This window comes from Eurosta solidaginis, chromosome 5 (genome assembly GCF_040869045.1).
Source record: "Eurosta solidaginis isolate ZX-2024a chromosome 5, ASM4086904v1, whole genome shotgun sequence".
Taxonomy (NCBI): Eukaryota; Metazoa; Arthropoda; class Insecta; order Diptera; family Tephritidae; genus Eurosta; species Eurosta solidaginis.
Window position 1 is genome coordinate 20923452 of NC_090323.1, and position 18804 is coordinate 20942255.

General features: G+C 39.0%; 2 protein-coding genes and 1 long non-coding RNA gene across 3 annotated transcripts; 1 reads left to right on the top strand and 2 right to left on the bottom strand.

Annotated features, from left to right (window-relative positions):
* Positions 1-3874: 3874 nt before the first annotated feature.
* On the bottom strand, positions 3875-7022 carry LOC137252273 (uncharacterized). The gene is made up of 3 exons (XM_067787757.1): positions 6881-7022; positions 6698-6816; positions 3875-6621 (listed from the first exon to the last, which is right to left on the bottom strand). Exons 1-3 carry the CDS (start codon positions 6970-6972, stop codon positions 3875-3877), a joined length of 2958 nt encoding a protein of 985 aa, XP_067643858.1. The 5' UTR covers positions 6973-7022.
* Positions 7023-8728: 1706 nt separating this feature from the next.
* Positions 8729-9993, bottom strand: asf1 (histone chaperone asf1). The gene has a single exon (XM_067756691.1). The coding sequence runs from the start codon at positions 9783-9785 to the stop codon at positions 9066-9068; it is 720 nt and encodes a 239-aa protein (XP_067612792.1). The 5' UTR covers positions 9786-9993; the 3' UTR covers positions 8729-9065.
* A 4157-nt stretch (positions 9994-14150) lies between these two features.
* Positions 14151-14893, top strand: LOC137252610 (uncharacterized). The gene is made up of 3 exons (XR_010953624.1): positions 14151-14287; positions 14365-14542; positions 14604-14893. It is a non-coding gene; the product is annotated as an uncharacterized lncRNA (long non-coding RNA).
* Positions 14894-18804: the final 3911 nt, after the last annotated feature.

An 18804-nucleotide genomic window follows, 5' to 3' on the forward strand; every position in this document is an offset into this window, starting at 1 on the left:
TTGTTGTAGCGATAAGGTTACTCCCGAATGCTTTGGGGAGTGTTATCGATGTGATGGTCCTTTGTCGGATACAGCTCCGGTACGCTCCGGTAACACAGCACCATTAAGGTGCTAGCCCGACCATCTCGGGAACGATTTATATGGCCACATTAAACCTTCAGGCTATCCCTCCCTCGCCACCTCCAAGTTCCATGAGGGGCTTGGGGTCGCCAGAGCCTCGTCTGTTAGTGAAACAGGATTCGCCGCAGATTGGTGAGGTTGACAATTGGGTTTGGAGAAGCTATATATTGCGCTGGAAACCTGAAGGGTTGCGCTACACAGCCCCTTGAATCTGGTATTATAGTCGCCTGTTACGACAGGCATACCTACCGCGGGTATATTCTGACCCCCTAACCCGCTGGGGATTAAGTTAAATTAACTATCGTTTGTTGTTGTTGTTGTAGCAGTGCTTCTCCCCATCAAATGAGTGCGATCACTCGCAAATTGTCATTAATATTCTCTAACGGGTGTCCAAGAAAACTGCAGTTTCAACAGTGTTGAACCACACATGATTTGGCACAAGTTACGAGGGGGTCGTACAAACGTCTCGGGGACACGTTACGAGGGGGACGTACAAACGTCTCGGTTGATTTTCGAAAAGTAAGAGTTTAACCCATTACAGTATTCAGATAGAAGCACTCTGCTTGTATTACTTACTAGCAGTGGAAGCTTATGCATGTCTCTTTTTTGTACCACTGCTGAATACACTGAATCTGATCGATCTAGATCGCAACAACAGCTGATACGACAAGAAATTTCGCGTTTCTTCGAGGAGCAACGTACATTTTACGGTTGAAGAGTGGCGATAAATATAAAAAGTTTAACGTAAAGGCGGCAGATGACGAAAGATTTTATACAAGTTCCTGATGTAACAAAAATGACTAGAAGGCAATCCACGTACATGTGTACATAGAGGAGGTGGTACTTCTCATTACTTAAAGGCATATACATCGAAACTCGAAATTATGTGAGCAGCATCAATATCTTCTAATAAGAATTGGACAGCACATGGGGTTAGGTGACCTCCATAAAGTTTTACGAAACAGGTGAAGGACGGCTTGGTGCTCCTAATTGAGGTCAGTTATTGCTGTCGAAAACTTGGGGGAAGTGAATCCAGACAGAACTTTAGCCGAAATTTTAACCTAATCATGTGAATCATACAATACAAATACTAACTTCAGAAACCCTTAGCATTAGTTGGACACCTGCTTATCTAACCAGTATTATGATGACCTTTGTCTCACCAAATGCTGTACTGAAATACGAAATATCATCTTGCTAGAATTTTTTGCTCAGACACGAACATCTACATATCTAAAGGACCTATCTGGTAACCTAACTTGGGATAAAAAAAGAAGTTGCTGTACTAACTTAGATTTGGGACAAGATACTATATCAGAGCCGAGGATGTCAGAATTTCCAGTAGCTCAGGTAATCCAATTTACAAATCAATGAAATGCCGCGTTAACCGCACTTGATCCGCATAAACTCAATAAGTTTCAAAATTACTTTAAGGTGCCGTGAAAGTTTTGCCTCTGGGCAACCAATAATGTTAAGAAGCCCTTGGGCCAATGGTCGACGAATGCCCATTGAAATGCAGGAGCACACAGGCTCCTGACTCCACATGTCTCTCAGCACCTATCATACATCTCGATTAACCAGTATGGCAGATAAAAAAACACTTTAAAAACATATTTTAGGGCAGGCGATCCAGATTCGCAATCAGCCAAACCTGCCTGTCTGAGACCATTTCACAAACTCATGCCATATAACAGTTGGTTGTGATGCTATCAGTGACGGCCCAAGACTACGAAGAGCTGTCTCATTTTCTGCTATCTTATTATCTGCTTTTTCGCAGCCAGTAATATATTTGACTCCTGCTTTATAGCAAAAGGTTTTGATTTAAACACACCCGTTGTTGTTGTTGTTGTGGCAGTGCTTCGCTCCATCCAATAGGTGTGACGGATCACAAATTGTCATCAATATCTTCTAACGGGAAGGAAACTTGCCGTTTCAACAGGGGTGGACCATAATGAGAGGGGTGTTAGAGGCGTTGGTTCCACATTACAATTGAAGAGATGGTGTCATGTGAGGACACATTTCAGGCGGGGCATACATTTTGTATGTCGGGGTTGATTTTGGATAGGTAAGAGTTTAATCTGTTACAGTATCCAGATCGAAGTTGAGCTAGAGTGACTCGCGTTTCCCTAGGGAGTGTGCTTTTCTCTTCTGCAAGTACAGGATTCACTAGGCAATTCCCGACATAGAGTTCCGACGCCTGTTTGTGGAGTTCACTGATGACCTGCTTGTGTTTTTTGGCTTCATACGGCTGTGATCTCAGGTGCCGTATTTCCTCATAATGCTTATGGAGTTGACTCCTTAAGCCCCTGGGCGGTGTTGGCTCATCAATCAGATGTCTGTTTGTATGCCCAGGTTTCTGGGTATTCAACAGGAACTGTTTGGTTAGCATTTCATTTCTCTCCCTGATGGGGAGTATTCTCGCCTCATTATGTAGATGGCGTTCTGGGGACATAAGAAGACAACCCGTGGCTGTTCTGAGGGCAGTATTTTGGCAGGCCTGTAGCTTCTTCTAGTGAGTAATGAGCGTTTCTTTATCTTTTCCCTAAGTACTGCCAGCAAGAGATTTGAGGATTTTATTACAGCTCTGGATTTTCGGTACAATTGCAGCTGCATGCTCACCAAAATGCAGATCCTGATCGAACGTCACACCCAAGATTTTCGGGTGTAAGATAGTCGGTAGCGTAGTGCCATTGACGTGGACGTTCAAAATGGTCGACATATGGGACGTCCATGTTGTAAATAAGGTCGCCGATGATTTAGTCGGTGAGAATGTCAGGTTTCGTGATTGTGCAGTAATCGGCGTAAGAAACGATAGTAACTCCTTCTGGTGGCGAAGGTAGCTTTGATATGTAGAAGTTAACAAAAGTGAGGATAGGACACCACCCTGTGACACCCCTTGTTTAATGCTTCTTTGTTTTGATGTTGCGTTTCTAAATTGCACCGATGCCTGCCGGCCACCCTAATAATTTGAGATCCACCCTTTAAGACATGGGGGAAGGGTAGACCCTTGCAGGTCTTGCAGTAACGTGCCATTTAGACACACCCACCGCTACAGTCAGCCTCATAGTTATACCAAGAGTAGGATTGTAGGCGGCCGCCGTGCTGTGATGGTAGCATGCTCCGCCTATCAACCTGTCGGTCCTGGGTTCAACTCCCGGAAAAAGTAACATCAAAAATTAAAAAAAAAACCTTTTTTTAATAAGAAAATAAATTCTAATCGGGATCACCCCACGGAAGTGATTTGGCAAACACTCCCAGTGTATTTCAACCCATTCCGCCAATTTATAGGGGAAATTAAAAGTAGAACGAGGCAAATGGGAAGAGTAGCTCGACTTTTAGATCGGTTAGTAATAATTTAAATGCAAATGTCTCTGTTGATTGCCAAACTTCCTGTCTTCCTAGCCGAAGAGATCTTTGGGTTCCAGAAAGTTGGAAGAACAGACAAATCGTCCGCCTTTTGAAAAACTTCCTTATTTCGAAAAAATAAAACACCAGCTTTTAGCTTCTGTCTCACATTGAGAGATCTTTTCTCATTATGTTCGCCGTTGAATACAAAATATTTTTTATATATTAAATTATAGATTAAAACATATAGTAACAAAAAATATGCATATATATATACATATATATATTATTTTAATAAAACATTTGCAAAAAAAATTATCAGTTTTCTTTTTTTATGAAATGTTTACAATTATTTTATGAGTTTTTCAAAGTTCCGAAAATTCTTGTAATTCTTTAGAATTTTAAAATTTTAGCAATATTGACGACAAATGTCGTCAACCAATTTCTTACGACTCTTCTTCATATTAGCGCGTATCTTCCGCGAGTCTAATATATAACAAATGACATCAGACAAATGTGAAAAACTCAAAAGGCCAGCTGTACCACATGTGAGATCCAAATGGCGGAAGCGATTCACATTACATGTACAACCATCGTAGAGGAAATAGATTTTTTGACATGTTGTACGACCACGAAACACAACATAATTACCCCATGGTGTCATAGTCAGCACACGATCGGCACATTGGAAACCTGCACGCAACAGCTTACATATACTATGGTATGTACCACTCTCCGAGCCAACAACAGCCATGTCGTAAGCGACACAGGAATAGCCCGGACATGTAGTTGGTTTGCACGTGAGTGGAGGATATTCGGCCTTTTCACAACTTCTATCGGTGTGTCCCAACAATGAATGGTCGCCCTCATCATCGAAACCATCACGACCAAAATTAGAACCGCCATCACGTGTACCGTCTCCACCATCGCGGATGCCAAGATCGCTACCTGTGTGCTTGGCGCTTGACTTGCGTTGAGCTTGTGATATATCTCTATCTTTTTCCGTCTCCTTATTTTTGTCGTTGCCCTTATCCTTGTCTTTATCCCTGTTTTTGTCTTTATCGTTGTCTTTGTCTTTATCTTTGTCTTTATCCTTGTCCTTATCTTTATCCTTATCAGTTTTTTGCTTATCAGCCTTTTCTTTATCAGCTTTTTCTTTCTCTTTCTTATCCTTTTCCGCTTTCTCTTTGTCCGTCTTATCCTTATCCGACTTATCTTTCTTCTTCTTATTTTTTTCATCATCGGAATCATCTTTGTCTTTTTTGTCCTTCATCCTCTTGTTTTCTTTATTCTTATCCTTCTTGCCTTTCTCTGACTTTTTCTTGCTCTTTTCATTATCTTTCTTTTCACCCTTTGCCTTACCTTTCTTCCCTTTTCCCTTACCACCTTTCTTGTCTTTTCCACCACTACTCTTATCGCCGCGACTTTTCCCACGTTTGCGTCCACCACTCTTTTTTCTTCTACCTCTACCACGCCGTTTGCCGTCATCACTCGAAGATGATTCATATTCGCCCAAATCATCTAAAGCACCTTCTTCCTCTTCCAACTCTTCAGCTTCAGATTCAGTCTCACTGCGCTCTGGCATATCCATTTGTATTATACCAGATGTAATATCTTCGTCCTCTTCATCATCTACGCCCAGATCCAGTTTACATTTCGTTTCGTCCTCCTCGAAACATAGCGTCTCATTCAACGATTTCACCTCAAAGTCTTCGTTTAATATAGGTTCATCTTGTGTGGGTTTGTCGTCCCTCAAGGACAACGCAATATTATTGATTTTAAGTGAGTGCACAGCAAACTGTGTCGTGCGGTTCGTCTCCAACAGCATTTGGGTAAACACCTGCAAGAGCACATCGAGCGTACGAAACATACGTACCGTTGCATTCTTCTTCATCACCCCAACCTCCTCGCCTTCCTCGGCGGGTAAGCCCTCAATCCGATGTCGATAAGGATCAAAGAGATAGAAAAAATTATTCTTTTTGAAGATCGCATACATATTTTGATCGATCTGCACCAGCAAGTTATTGTTGCCGATTTCGAAGCTCGCTATCAACGCAGCCTCGAGCTCACTTTGTTTAAAATTTGGCACACATTTCCAAGTGCCAGTAAATTTGCGCGGTGTGAGCGTAAAACCTGCTTTAAATTGTGCAATCTTTAGCCTATTCGGGAAACGTTCGATATCGATGGGCTCTTTGGCTTGTAGACATTGCTCCCAACAGCAGACGCACACATTAACGCCATAACAAATAATTCTTTCAACCATTTTCTCATTCCATGTTGCAGGATGATCGATTTTCGCGGCCAACAAGGCCGCTACACCCACTGGCAACGCGCTACGTGTTCGTATTGGATCCGGACTGTTGCGCAGTAAATGGAATTGGGACTTCAGCACAGCATAATCATCGTTAATCACATGGTATTCATGTTCACGTTCACCAAAGTCGCGACTGATCGTCTTGCCGTCGGCGCCTTTCATCTTAACGACTTTCATCTCACGCAAATTAAAGGGATCCGTAGGTTGTATACCAGACAAATTACTTATCAAGTGTATAACATTATCTAGCGTGCGCAGGCAGATCAACATTACTTTGCCAGTTTCTTTGTCTGTTGTCAAATCTTCTGGTTTGCGTCCATACAAGTCGAACACAAAATAGATGCCATGCGAACGCCAGACCATTTTATACGAGGCTGCCACTTTGACAAGACAAAAACGGTATTTAGCAAAAAATTTCTTCATAGCAATCCTGAAATTATCCATAGTCATATCGGGTGGTGGACCGTTCTCTGCGTTCGTGGTAGCGTTGGCTCCCAAGAGAAATTTCTCACTGAGCTCCACCTGAAAAGTGGTGCCATCTATAATGTGCCAACGCTTCACCTTTGCCTCCATTGGTGAGTAAATGTGAATAGGTGAGTCGACGGTATATTCTGCAACACCTTGCTTGGCCAACAAGGCTTGACCTTCTCTGATGAGCTCATCTAAGGATTCTTCAGTCCATTGACCCTCAGGTGTTGTATAGATTTTCATAAAAGCAACCAAAGATGTCGCATAACGATGAGGATGTATATCGGGCGTTGTCGATTTCATAGTAATGGTGGCTTGCAATACGCCCACGGGAGAGCCCAAAGTATTTGCGTTGGATGCGCTTTTCGTCTTACCTATAAGTGGCGCGGCGCAGACGGAGGAGAGATATATCCACAACAAACGCTAAAAAGGAAAAAAAATGCAACTTACGCGGACTGCATGCCTTGGGGTCTGGACCGAGCGCATTGAGATCATGTCCACCGAAAATGCTACACATTTTCGGCACACACAAGCAGGTCGACGCACATGGTGGATCAAAACTCTTGCCTCTACAATAACAATGGAGCTCGTGAGCGTTTTATTTTTAATTTGCAACAACCAAGCTCAACTTACATTGATGGTATGGGTTGTCTATCGCATGGTTGACATCCCTGCGTACAGCATATTCCGCAGTCATTACCTCCGAGTTGTCTGTCCTGATTCATTTCATTTACAAGAATTTTTGAATTTTGAAATTTTTTGCGATTTTTTTTGTTTATTTTAATTTATTTTTAAAATATATTTATTTTGTTTCAAAATTTGTTTATTCGTCTAAGTTATTGTGACAACTTAGAAATGGGTTGTTCAAATTGAACTATTTTTGTTTTTTAAAAACTGATGGTGTTTTGGGAACTGTTGATGTTTTCCAAAATATACGAATATTGCCAGGCTATTTCTTTAGCCGTGTCGTTATTTGCAGCGAGCTCGGCGTATAACTTTTTCCAAATGGACCCGAAGGAGTCAAGACAAACTCAGTTTGTTATAGATGGAACTGCACTGACGAGAGCCGAGGGTTGGATGGCGGGGTCATGTTATGCCAATTGACCAAGAGCGCACGGACCATAAAGTATCCTGCGTATCTGTAATTGTACATCACCTGTTGAGCGACATAAATTCTAGACTGCGGGTGACTTTGTCCATCTGGAAAAAAGCAGTAACAGCGAAAACAATGTCAGTCTAAAATTCAAAGGAAGAACAACTCTTGTCCACAACTGCCACTTTGCACTGAGTAGGCAATTTTAAAGTATTCCCTCTGCGAACAAAAATTACGCTTAACTGTCCGGGTGTATGGCTAGAAATCATGGACAGTTTCGAGAGAAAATGAGATGGCCCTTGCAGTGTTCGAAAGAAAAGTTTTCCGGACGATTCCAGGTCCTGACAGTGATGTCGACGGCGAATGCACGAAGACGCTACAGGCAAGAAAGTATTTCAAACGACAATCGTATTTGAAGGCAGAGGGTGTCCCCTCCACAGAGTTGGGAGAAGTAGGTGGAAAAGTGCTTCATCTCCCTTGGTCCTACCAATCGGCTCGGTGAAAGTGATATCTGATGAGAGCTGTTACGAATTTTCCAAACTTTCGGGCTAATGCCTATAGGTTGTTGTTGTCTTAGCAATAGACACTCCCCGCAGGTTTTGGGCCGTGCGTATCGGATGCTAATCTGGAAAAATCACTTGTTGAAACCACACAATCTGCTCAAGTATTACAATCAGGACATGAATCGATAACCCAGCGGGTTAGGGGGACAGAATATACCCGCGGTAGACATGCCTGTCGTAAGAGGCGACTAAAATACCAGATTCAAGGGGTAGCGCAACCCTTCAGGTTGCCAGCGCAATATATAGCTTCTCCAAACCCAATTGTCAACCTCAGCTATCCGCGGCGAATCCTGTTTCACCAACAGACGAGGCTCTGGCGACCCCAAGCTCCTGAAGGAAGGGAGGGATGGCCTGAAGGTTTGATGTGGCCATATAAATCGTTCCCGAGATGGTCGGGCTAGCACCTTAATGGTGCTGTTACCGGAGCGTACCGATCTGTATCCAGCAAAGGACCATCACATCGATAACACTCCCCAAAGCCTTCCTGGGGTAACCTTATCGCTACAACAACAACAACAACAAAGTCGAGACCAGCCTAATCTGAAACTTGATTATAGACTTTAAACCTTTTAACGGCTTGTACCTCTGACAAATTTTTTTATATGATGTCTTAAGTAACATCCGGCAGCCTTTATTTACACTTACAGCAGAACTCTTTAGATTTTCATTGTATCCCAGCCAGTAAAATTGCCATAAGTACACACATACCTAATACAATAATGTAAATTTGACATGATACATTTAGTAGTTAGTCAACAACTTACGTATTCAATTTATGTGTGCAGGTATGCGTCAACATTAAATCATTACAAAAAACACTTTAAATACAATTTCTATTTTTTTTATATATTTATAAATTAATTTTAATTAAAATAGTTTTTGTATTACATTACTAAACATCTTCAATATATATATCTGTATGTATTCGGCGCAAATAACCATAATTTTACAAAACTTAATAGAAACTAAAAAGAAAGCAAAGTTAGCGACGTCGGCGAATATATGGGGGAAAACGAAAACGATGAGTTTCCTTCACTCCGGATGTTTTTAGCGAGACGGATGTACATAAAGGTAGGGAATACAAAAATACTTGTATACAGAATGATACAAACGAACATTAAGCGTAGCTAGGCACAACACTTCACTTCGCAATCGGTCACTCTCAACACTCCATGGCAAGCGAATTTGAGTTTTCATTGAGCGCTGTAACACCATTCTCCAATGGCATATTCAGACTATTATCATCACAAGCTGCCTCTGGTGTATCCATTGATTCGCAACCACCACTACCATTATAACCACTACTATTTGTCATCGCTGCTGCTGTGGCCGATGTTGACGCGCCGCCATCATCCATATCGGACATTGCTTGTGCTTGTAAATGGCCATTACCGTTTAATAGACCATTTGAAGGCGTGTCATCCCAATTGATTTTGAAGCGGGTTATACGCGGCTTTGTTGCCAATATATTACGTGTTAATTTGTCGAATAAAGGTTTTGGTGGCGGGTTTTCACGCATCTCCGGATCAGCATAATCATTGTTTATAAAATAGCCGACACGCACAAATTCTTGTCCACGATATGAGCATGTTAATAGTACTATCGTAACGCCAACAGCATCTTGTTCTGGAATTTTCGTCACATCTGGTGGATCTGCTTGGAAGACAAATATGTGACGACCCTCTGGTACAGGGCCTACGTATATTGTGTCCAATACTTGATCGTATTCCTCAGACTCTGCTGATCCTACGTATATCATTTTCCATTCGAGATCTTCTTTGAGTTCCTCAATACACTCGAATGTTAGTTCAAATTGAAATGGATTGAAAAAGCTGCTGGGATTGTCTAAAACAACCACGTTTGTAATGTGCACTTTTGCCATGGCGTAATTGAGGCGTCGCAGTGGCGGCGAACTTTGCTTATATATCACTTATTCAATTGCTTTTTTAATCGCCTTTTTTTGCACTTTGTTTTGTAATATTTTGTAGTTTAATTAACTTTTTAAATGTTTTCAAGGCAGTTCGTAATTTGCAATTGTTTCAGGCGAAATTTCTCAAGCACAATAAAGTAATGACATTTCCAATTGTCTCGCACTTTCCCGCCAAACAAATTCCATTGGAAGGTTAAGCATCGCAATGCAAGCTGCCAGATGGAATTTTATCAAAAAGCAACACTGTACGCACAGCTGTTGTACTCATCGATAGAAAAGTATAAAAAATAAAAAAATAAATGTAAGGCGCGATAACCTCGGAAGAGATCTAGGGCCGAGCTTCTCTTCGAATTTGCGTCGTGCTCCTCGTAATTTTTCCTACAAATTGGCCGGACGGGACCTACATGTTTTATGCCGACTCTGAACGGCATCTGCAAGGCAGATGAGTTTTCACTGAGAGCTTTTCATGGCAGAAATATACCCGGAGCGCTTGCCAAACACTGCCGACGGGCGACCTCGCTTAGAAAAATTTTCTTCTAATTGAAAAACGTTATTTTCTAAAATTTTGATGTTGCTTTGACCGGGGTGCGAACCCAGGGCATGCGGAGTGGTAGGCGGAGCACGCTACCATCACACAACGGTGGGCGCCGTAAGTATGGAACAGAAATATTTGACAGCCAGGAGCTTACAAAATTTCTTTTCGCTGTTGTTGTAACTGCAAACGCGCCTAACGAATTAGCGCAACCAAAGTGGTTATATGAATCCGCCTATATCGCTCATTTACTTCAATAGTGTCATAACTCAAAAAACACGACCTTTGAATAACATATAAACGTACGCAATATCATGTTCTATGTTGTATTAAAAAATCTTTGTGATCAGTTAAAAATTTACCATGTACTATTAAAATTAAAATATGCGTTTATATGCGCAACATATGGAAGTTAAAATCTTTGAAATGCTCTTCTGGAAAATTGTGTTTTTTGAGTTATGACACTATTGAAGTAAATGAGGGATATGATTTAGTATTTACGAAACAAATCTTACCCCCTTGCTTCGATTTTAAGCTACGGCATCATATACGCCAATTACACGGCTCAAATATCCTTGTGCCAATTACCAATTTGCACAAGGATTTGCCCGGTGTGTGCACTGGTTGCGCTATTTGCGCAAAGAACTGCGCTAAAATCAAAATGATTTTGATATTTACACATGTCTGCAAATATTGCACATGCTTTTTTCTTCGTGTGTGGTAAATCTTACACAGTTTACCTGGGTCTTACAACCTTAGACTAACACAGTTGCTTCTATCATTAAAAAGAGAGGACTGTAGACTCATGACGGGTATTCTGACTGGACACTGCCTTCTGGCGTCACATGCCTTTAAATTAGGCTTGGTCAATGATAGCAGGTGTAGGAAGTGCGGGTTGGAGGAGGAAACGATCGAGCACGTTCTGTGCTCGTGCCCTGCACTTGCCAGGCTAAGACTCCAGCTATTAGGAGTGATACAGCTGTCAGATCTAGAAGCAGCAAGTGGCTTAAGTCCTAGGAAGCTTCTAGTATTTGCCAAGAGGACGGAGTTATTTTATAACATAGGTCCTGGTTTTTGATAGGGTTTTTCAGTTTGGTCGTTAAAACAAACTTCTGGTAACACTACGGACTCAATCAGTCTATGTGAGGTCCTCATGGACCGGCCAGTTCAACCTACCTACCTGGGGTTCCTGATAATATAGCATCAGTAATTATTGCTTAAAAATGTTAATATCGAAGGCGCAAGGACCATCTCTAGCTTGTAATAGGAATTCACACAAATTCAATAATAAATAATAATTTTTTTATACAATTAGAACACATGTTTCATTTGTTGCGCTAGTTGAAAAATGAATATTGTGCAGTGCTGCAATGAGTTGAGCTGGCCTTGCAATTAAAATATATATTTTATAAATACAATGGAAAATAAACGCTTCTGTGCGAGTTTTTCGACTTATACCGTGAATTACTAGCACTGTGGAAAATAAATAGTGAATTTTTATACAATTAATGCCATTTTTATACAATTAAAATACATGTTTCATTTGTTGCCCTACTTTAAAAATGAATATTGCGCAGTGTTTTTGAGCCGTGTATGTCAAAATTTTCATTTGCACAAATTTCGTCGTTTTATATTTGCGCATGGTTTTTGTGTCATGTATGGGCCGTAATAGTGTACAAGTACAAGTGTGTTGACTTCTCTCTGACAGGCACCCGCTTAAGTGAGTATAACGGGAAAATCTGGGTTACCATTGTTGTTTCGATTGAAAACGGTCAACTAGGGTTATGTGCAGGGACCATGGTTCAACTATATACAGGTTGGCTCATCTGTAAAGCAACAAAATATGTCTGTTCAAATTGTCAAAATCTGTGTATTGGTGTTAGTGCGAATGGTATGGAATGGAAACATAAAACTTAGCAGGTTTTGTATGTGTAAGTAAAATGTTGCTAATGTGTTGGTTTCATTTTGAGTTTGCCATCTCCTTTTGACAATCCCTTCGACCATGCATTGACATAAATAAAATCAGCTGATGAGATGAGCCAACCTGTACATAATTGAACCATGGCAGGGACGTAAAAGATTGAAACAGGGTTTATGTAGTCACAAAAGTGTTGCTCCTGTTCCACAGCATTTAAATTTTTTTCATGGCGAAAATTGTTCAGTTCAGAGTTATTGACTTTCATTAAAAATTTAATTTATTATACAAGGTTACTTCTCTAAGTTTGAAAAGCATAGAAAACGTAGAGTTTTTCAAATTATTGTGAAAAACTTTTTAAACTCAACAACAAAGTATATCGGTAAAATATTTTCTAGGATTTCTGAATTTCTGTACCAAGTTCATTATATTTGTGTAATAAAAGAGTCTGGTAACAGCATTTTTAAACGAAAAAACAACAATGTTATTGCATAAAAATGTATCTTATAGTTAAACTTTCATTCATTCATATTTTTGCCCGCTTCTTTGGGTGTCTTCCACTCACAGCACCGTTTTATTTGCGGGAGACTTTCACAGCGACAGAACTTAAGGCGGATTTACATAGACGCTTTGGTTGTGTTGCATCGATCTGAATCCTTGCCAGGCCCGTAATATAAAAATCAGGCTCCTTGCCATTTTCTCCTCTTTGAGGCGATGAGAGTTGTAAATCTTCCTTTGAGAATTTCTCAACTTTTTGAGTCCTTTAACAATCAACAAACTTTGCTTGGCAAAATATAGGAGCTGCCATAAATTTAACTCATCTGTCTGCGAAGTATCAAAATAATTACATAAACGATTTGGTTGCGTGCCTACGCTTTGACGACGTCATACGAAAAACAATCAAACGCCTTGCGTTATCTTTCCTTTGAAGCGACCAAAACGTTTATATAATTTAGCTTTATGCATTTGTGTAAACAGCCATAGAAGTGAAAATTTTCCTCAGGGAAACATGTTACACGCTTTATATTTTGTTAAGTTTCCATAGATCTTTTTGACTATAATTTAAATAAATTTTGCTTTTGGTATCTTTCCGCATTGTTGGAGGCTTTCTATTATTTATACTTCCGCGGAAATATATGCAACTATTTCATCTGTTAAAACTACAAAGTATTATTAATCTATCAAATGCAACTCAGCTTAAAGTACTCTTATACGCCAATTACACGGCTCAAGTATCCTTGTGCCAATTACCAATTTGCGGAAGGATTTGCCCGGTGTGTGCACTAGTTGTGCTATTTGCGCAGAGAACTGTGCTAAAATCAAAACGATTTTGATATTTACGCATGTCTGCAAATATTGCACATGCTTTTTTCTTCGTGTGTGGTGAATGTGACACAGTTTACCTGTGGTTCTGATAATATAACATCAGTAATTGTTGCTTAAAAATGTTAATATCGGAGGCGTAAGGACCATCTCTAGCTTGTAACAGGAATTCACACAAATTCAATAATACATAATAATTTTTTATACAATTATAACAATGTTTCATTTGTTGCGCTAGTTGAAAAATGAATATTGCGCAGTGCTGCAATGAGTTGAGCTGGTCTTGCAACTAAAATATATATATTATAAATACAATGGAAAATAAACGCTTCTGGTGCCAGTTTTTCGACTTATACTGTGAATTACCAGCACTGTGGAAAATAAATAGTGTTTTTTTTTATACAATTAGTGCCTTTTTTATACAATTAAAACACATGTTTCATTTGTTGCGCTACATTAAAAATGAATATTGCGCAGTGTTTATGAGCCGTGTATGTCAAAGGCCCCTATTATGAGCATCTTTCGATCTTCGATCTTCGTTGGCTATCGAACATCGAAAATCGAATTAGAAGTTGGTATTATGACACCTCAACTCTGTCGAAATTTTCGTTGTGTACCGAATTTTGTAGCGAATAGAAATTTGTTGTCGACGCTGTATCGAACAAAAAAAGAATTGTTTAAAATGTAAGTTTTTTGTATTTATGTTCTAATTTTTTACTACCTAGTAGTAATTTTAAAATATTTGAATTAATTTTATATAGGTCCAAGGTCGTGAGTACAAAACAACAGCTTGAAAGACTGGTTTCAATTATGGAAAAAAATTCCCATATAGCAAAATGAACTTGCACAAAGGTTCAGGTGACAAAAAAGTGGGATGATATAACAGTGGAGCTGAACTGTTTAGGACCACCAGTAAGAACGACGGAAAAGTGGATAAAGGTGAACTAAAGAACCATAGAAGTCAATTCTGTATAATACAACTTTATTTTTGTCGTCTCAGGTGTGGGCTGACATGAAGTCAAAAACAAAAACAAAAATGTCGGAGAACATAGTGGAATACCGTGCAACTGGTGGTGAACCAAACAGGTTAAATATCTTTACGCATTCAGAAGAGTCTATATTGGGTTTGTTAAGTCTTCAGACCAGTGTAGATCCACCTGGACAAGAGCATGGCTTTAGTACTAATGCGAATGAAGAATGTGAAGATATGATTGTGGAGCGATTATATAGTGATAACTTAGAATCGGATGAGAATTTGGAAGTAAGTGGACAAAGTGATGCACCTGATGAGGAGAGGCCACGAAAAGCAAATCGAAAAAGTGCAGCAAAAACGATAGGCTCAAACTATTGCAAGAGCAGACAGCAAATCAAAAAAATGTTTAAGAAGAGATGCTGAAAACATTGGAAGAGATCAAAAAAAGTGCTCTTGAGACAGAAAAGTATCCGAAGAGAACGTACAGCTTGGAGTAATATTATAAACGTGATTTTTTTGAAATTGAAACAGGAAAAGCTGGAGTTGTATAAAAGCCAAATGAAAAAATAAGGCCATTACAAATTTATGCTTTAAGTGCTGAACAATACCTGATTTTTTTTTTTTAACAAACATATGAAACTGAAGTGATATTTTTTATACCAAATTTATAATAAAATTTAAGACTGTATTATGAAAACTGAAAATCTTTAGCTTTTAACAACCATAATGAATTTAACAAATATTTTTTTATATATATACATGTATATGAATTTTTTATTTCAATAAAATGAAGTATCTACAAAACTCGCAATATTTAATTTCTGATTTCTTCTGCTTCCGAGTTGGTTGTGGATTCAATTTTGGCGAATGGGATATCATGATCGTCCTCTTCATTAGATAACTCTTCTACAGAAATTTGTATTGTGCAAAGCCGCACACACGTTTATAATTTGTATTGCTTTTTCTGGTGTGTAGTGAAGGGCTCTTGCTGTTCCAAATGTGATTTCAAGGCCGACATATTGAACACACAAGAATCATGTGTTGCTCCCGGATATTTTGAATTTATGTATCGTATAGTCATAGAATGGTCACAAACCTAAAAAATATTTGTATAAAGATGTAAACTTATGTATTTACGACCTGAAACTAATATCAAAATGGTATACTTACAATCATAGCATTAATGCTGTAGAATCCTTTTCTGTTGTAATTTAAATTCTGTAATTCTTTTTTGGGAGCAACAATTTTTATGTGTGTGCCATCAACACAGCCAATAATCCCTGGAATTCTGCTAACATTATAGAAATGCAACTTTGATTGATGTAGCTCAGCCTCCTCATAATTGAATTTTATCCATCTTTCACAAATAAAATTTTCCAAGACATTCAACACCTCTGTTAGAACCACAGACACATTCGGCTGGGCAAGTACGAATGCATTTTCGTTTCCAATGCTCAGTTGGTAGGATCACCGAGCACAAAATCGGAGAACTGTTGCATATTTTAGAATATTAGGAATATGCTTGGCTCTTGTGCATTGCTGAAGCAGTTCATCTGTACTGGACAACAAGTCCATGAACGCTTCTTTGGACAGTCTGAAGTTTTGAATAAATCTATAAACAAAACTTATAATTTCAACAATTTAACAACTTATTTAGAAAGCTACACTTACGTGGTGGAATTCATTTTCAAAGTATTTGAAGCATCCCTCACGCGTCTTCTAATTCTGGCTAGCTCCAGTAAGCTTTTCTCTTCATCTAACGAATCATAAAACCACAATTCCGTCATAGTCATAGTTTTATTTTCAATATTTGCATTTAATAACTAGTTCTGCTTTTGTCTATTTATTTTATTTTATTTGACAGCTGAAGGAAATGCGCTATTGTGAACTTTTGAATTTATCGAAATTCACAATAATGCTTGCCTTCATCGAACGTGCGTCATAATACCGAATGAAAATTCGTTCGATCAGCTCTTTCGACCACAGTCGAAGATCGAAAGATGCTCATAATAGGGGCCAAAATTTTTATTTGCACAAATTCCGTCGTTTTATATATGCGCATGGCTTTTGTGTCATGTATGGGCCGTCTTAGGTACCAAAAATGCAACTATAGATCTGAGATTTGCATCAGGTGAGCGAGGCTGTTTGTAATTTCGACATTTATCGTTTAGTTGACACACTGGTACTGTACACAATGTACGGCAGCATCCAAAGTTAACAATATCGTTAAACAATTTCCCTCGCTTAACGTTCCATCAAAATTGTGCAGCAATATATAGGTGTGGTCAAATATTGAACTCAACTGTCAGGTAAAGCAACGCAGCAAAGCGTTTTATATAATAAAGGGCTAATTAAACTTCCTTAACCCTAACGCCATAGTTGTAAACATACCCATATCCATAACCATCTCCAATGTGATCGTTTAATGATGTCTTAACCTAAACGTGAAAATTTCAAAAAATTACGAAAACGCAAAAAATTACAAACATATTCCACAAAAAATAAGTCTCTTAGTCATATCGTATCCAAAACAATGAATAAAATCTACAAAAAGTTATTAAATTCACCAATTCAAATATTTTTAGGTTATGGATATGGCGAGAAACCATCGGTAACCTTATAACAGCTGATTCGACCAACCTTATGAGAATCAATGCAATCGATTATTGGTGCCGCTAAGGTCGTAACCGTATCGTAGCCAACCAATTGGGGTTTGGTTTACCGTCGTAACGATAAACAGCTGATTACGTTAGGGATACGGATACAGCGATACGACATACGGCACCAATGATTCCGGCTTTAAGCTGGAGACATTGGTGCTTTATCGGTAACCGTATCGGTAACCTTTTAACATCTGATTCGACCAAACTTATGAGAATCAATGCAATCGATTATTGGTGCCGCTAAGGTCGTAACCGTATTGCAGCCAACCAATTGGGTTTTGGTTTACCGTCGTAACGATAAACAGCTGATTACGTTAGGGATACGGATACAGCGATACGACATACGGCACCAATGACTCCAGCTTTATACTGATTGGCACACAGCGATTTTCCTCGCGTTCCAATGAAACGTGATCCAAATACGGATAAAGCTAAGGCCACACTGAGCTGCACTACACTGCGCTTCAAAATATTATTTGCATGTATTCTTATTGAAAAATTCACACCTAGCGGCAGCAGCACTGCTCGGCGTGGCCATGAGCGACAATGTTGATCAAATAAGCAAAAAAGTGAAGCGCCGCCGCCGCTACATGTCGCGCCGCTTAGTGTGCACGCACTTTAAGTGCGAATTAATGGTGACTTATAACCATAAAGCCATAACCAGATAAATCAGCTGATCGAACCTACCTTATGGAAAGGTATGTAATCGATTAATGGTGCCATACCATAACGCTAACGCCATAGCCAATCAATTGGTTTTTGGTTTCTCGCCATATCCTAACCTAAAAATATTTGAGTTGGTGACTTTAATAAATTTTTTTAGATTTTCTTCATTGTTTTGGATACGTTATGTCTAAGATACTTATTTTTGTGGAATATGTTTGTAATTTTTAGCGTTTTCATCATTTTTATGAACTTTTCACGATTTTTAGGTTAAGGCACAATTAATCGATCACATTGTGATGGTTATGGGTATGGATATGGTTACGACTATGGCGTTAGGGTTAAGGAAGTTTAATTTGGCTTTTAACAATTTAACATGCAAATGCAACAACAAATTGACCCATATGGATCACATTCTTGTGGGATTTGCATGTTAAATCTCTTTTCATATCTGGATCACGCTTCACAGAGATGAATGGATTTGCAACTCTTTGTTTCGAGAGAGCGCTGTCAAAATGCACATTTTTTATAACATTTATCAATGATGGCACTCCAAACAAAAATTAATAGATCTGAAAATGGGGATTTTTGACATACATTTCGGCGATTATAGTTTCAATCATTTAATAAAATAAAAGTCGTAAAATATTTATTTGCTTAAAGTTATTTTACAATAATACGACTAGTTAGAGTTAAATATAAACAAATCTAAGTAAAATTTACATTTCGATTAAATTAATTAGTCAAATATTGTAACGCATTTAACTCGCAGTGAAAACCATATATTCTTTTGAAATTTCAGTAAATCGGACCTATGATATAATAGTTAACATTATTTAATGGATAGGGCTTATTCTGCATGTCTGGCGTTCCAGGTTCTGTGATCAAAATGGACTGGTTAC

Excerpts from the sequence above, each read along its gene's own strand:
- LOC137252273 (XM_067787757.1), bottom strand. The coding sequence starts at position 6,972 with ATGAATCAGGACAGACAACTCGGAGGTAATGACTGCGGAATATGCTGT. Across the intron at positions 6,817-6,880 it reads AGACAACCCATACCATCAAT|AGGCAAGAGTTTTGATCCAC; the intron begins GTAAGTTGAGCT and ends TTGTTATTGTAG. Across the intron at positions 6,622-6,697 it reads CCCCAAGGCATGCAGTCCGC|GTAAGACGAAAAGCGCATCC; the intron begins GTAAGTTGCATT and ends CGCCACTTATAG.
- asf1 (XM_067756691.1), bottom strand. The coding sequence starts at position 9,785 with ATGGCAAAAGTGCACATTACAAACGTGGTTGTTTTAGACAATCCCAGC.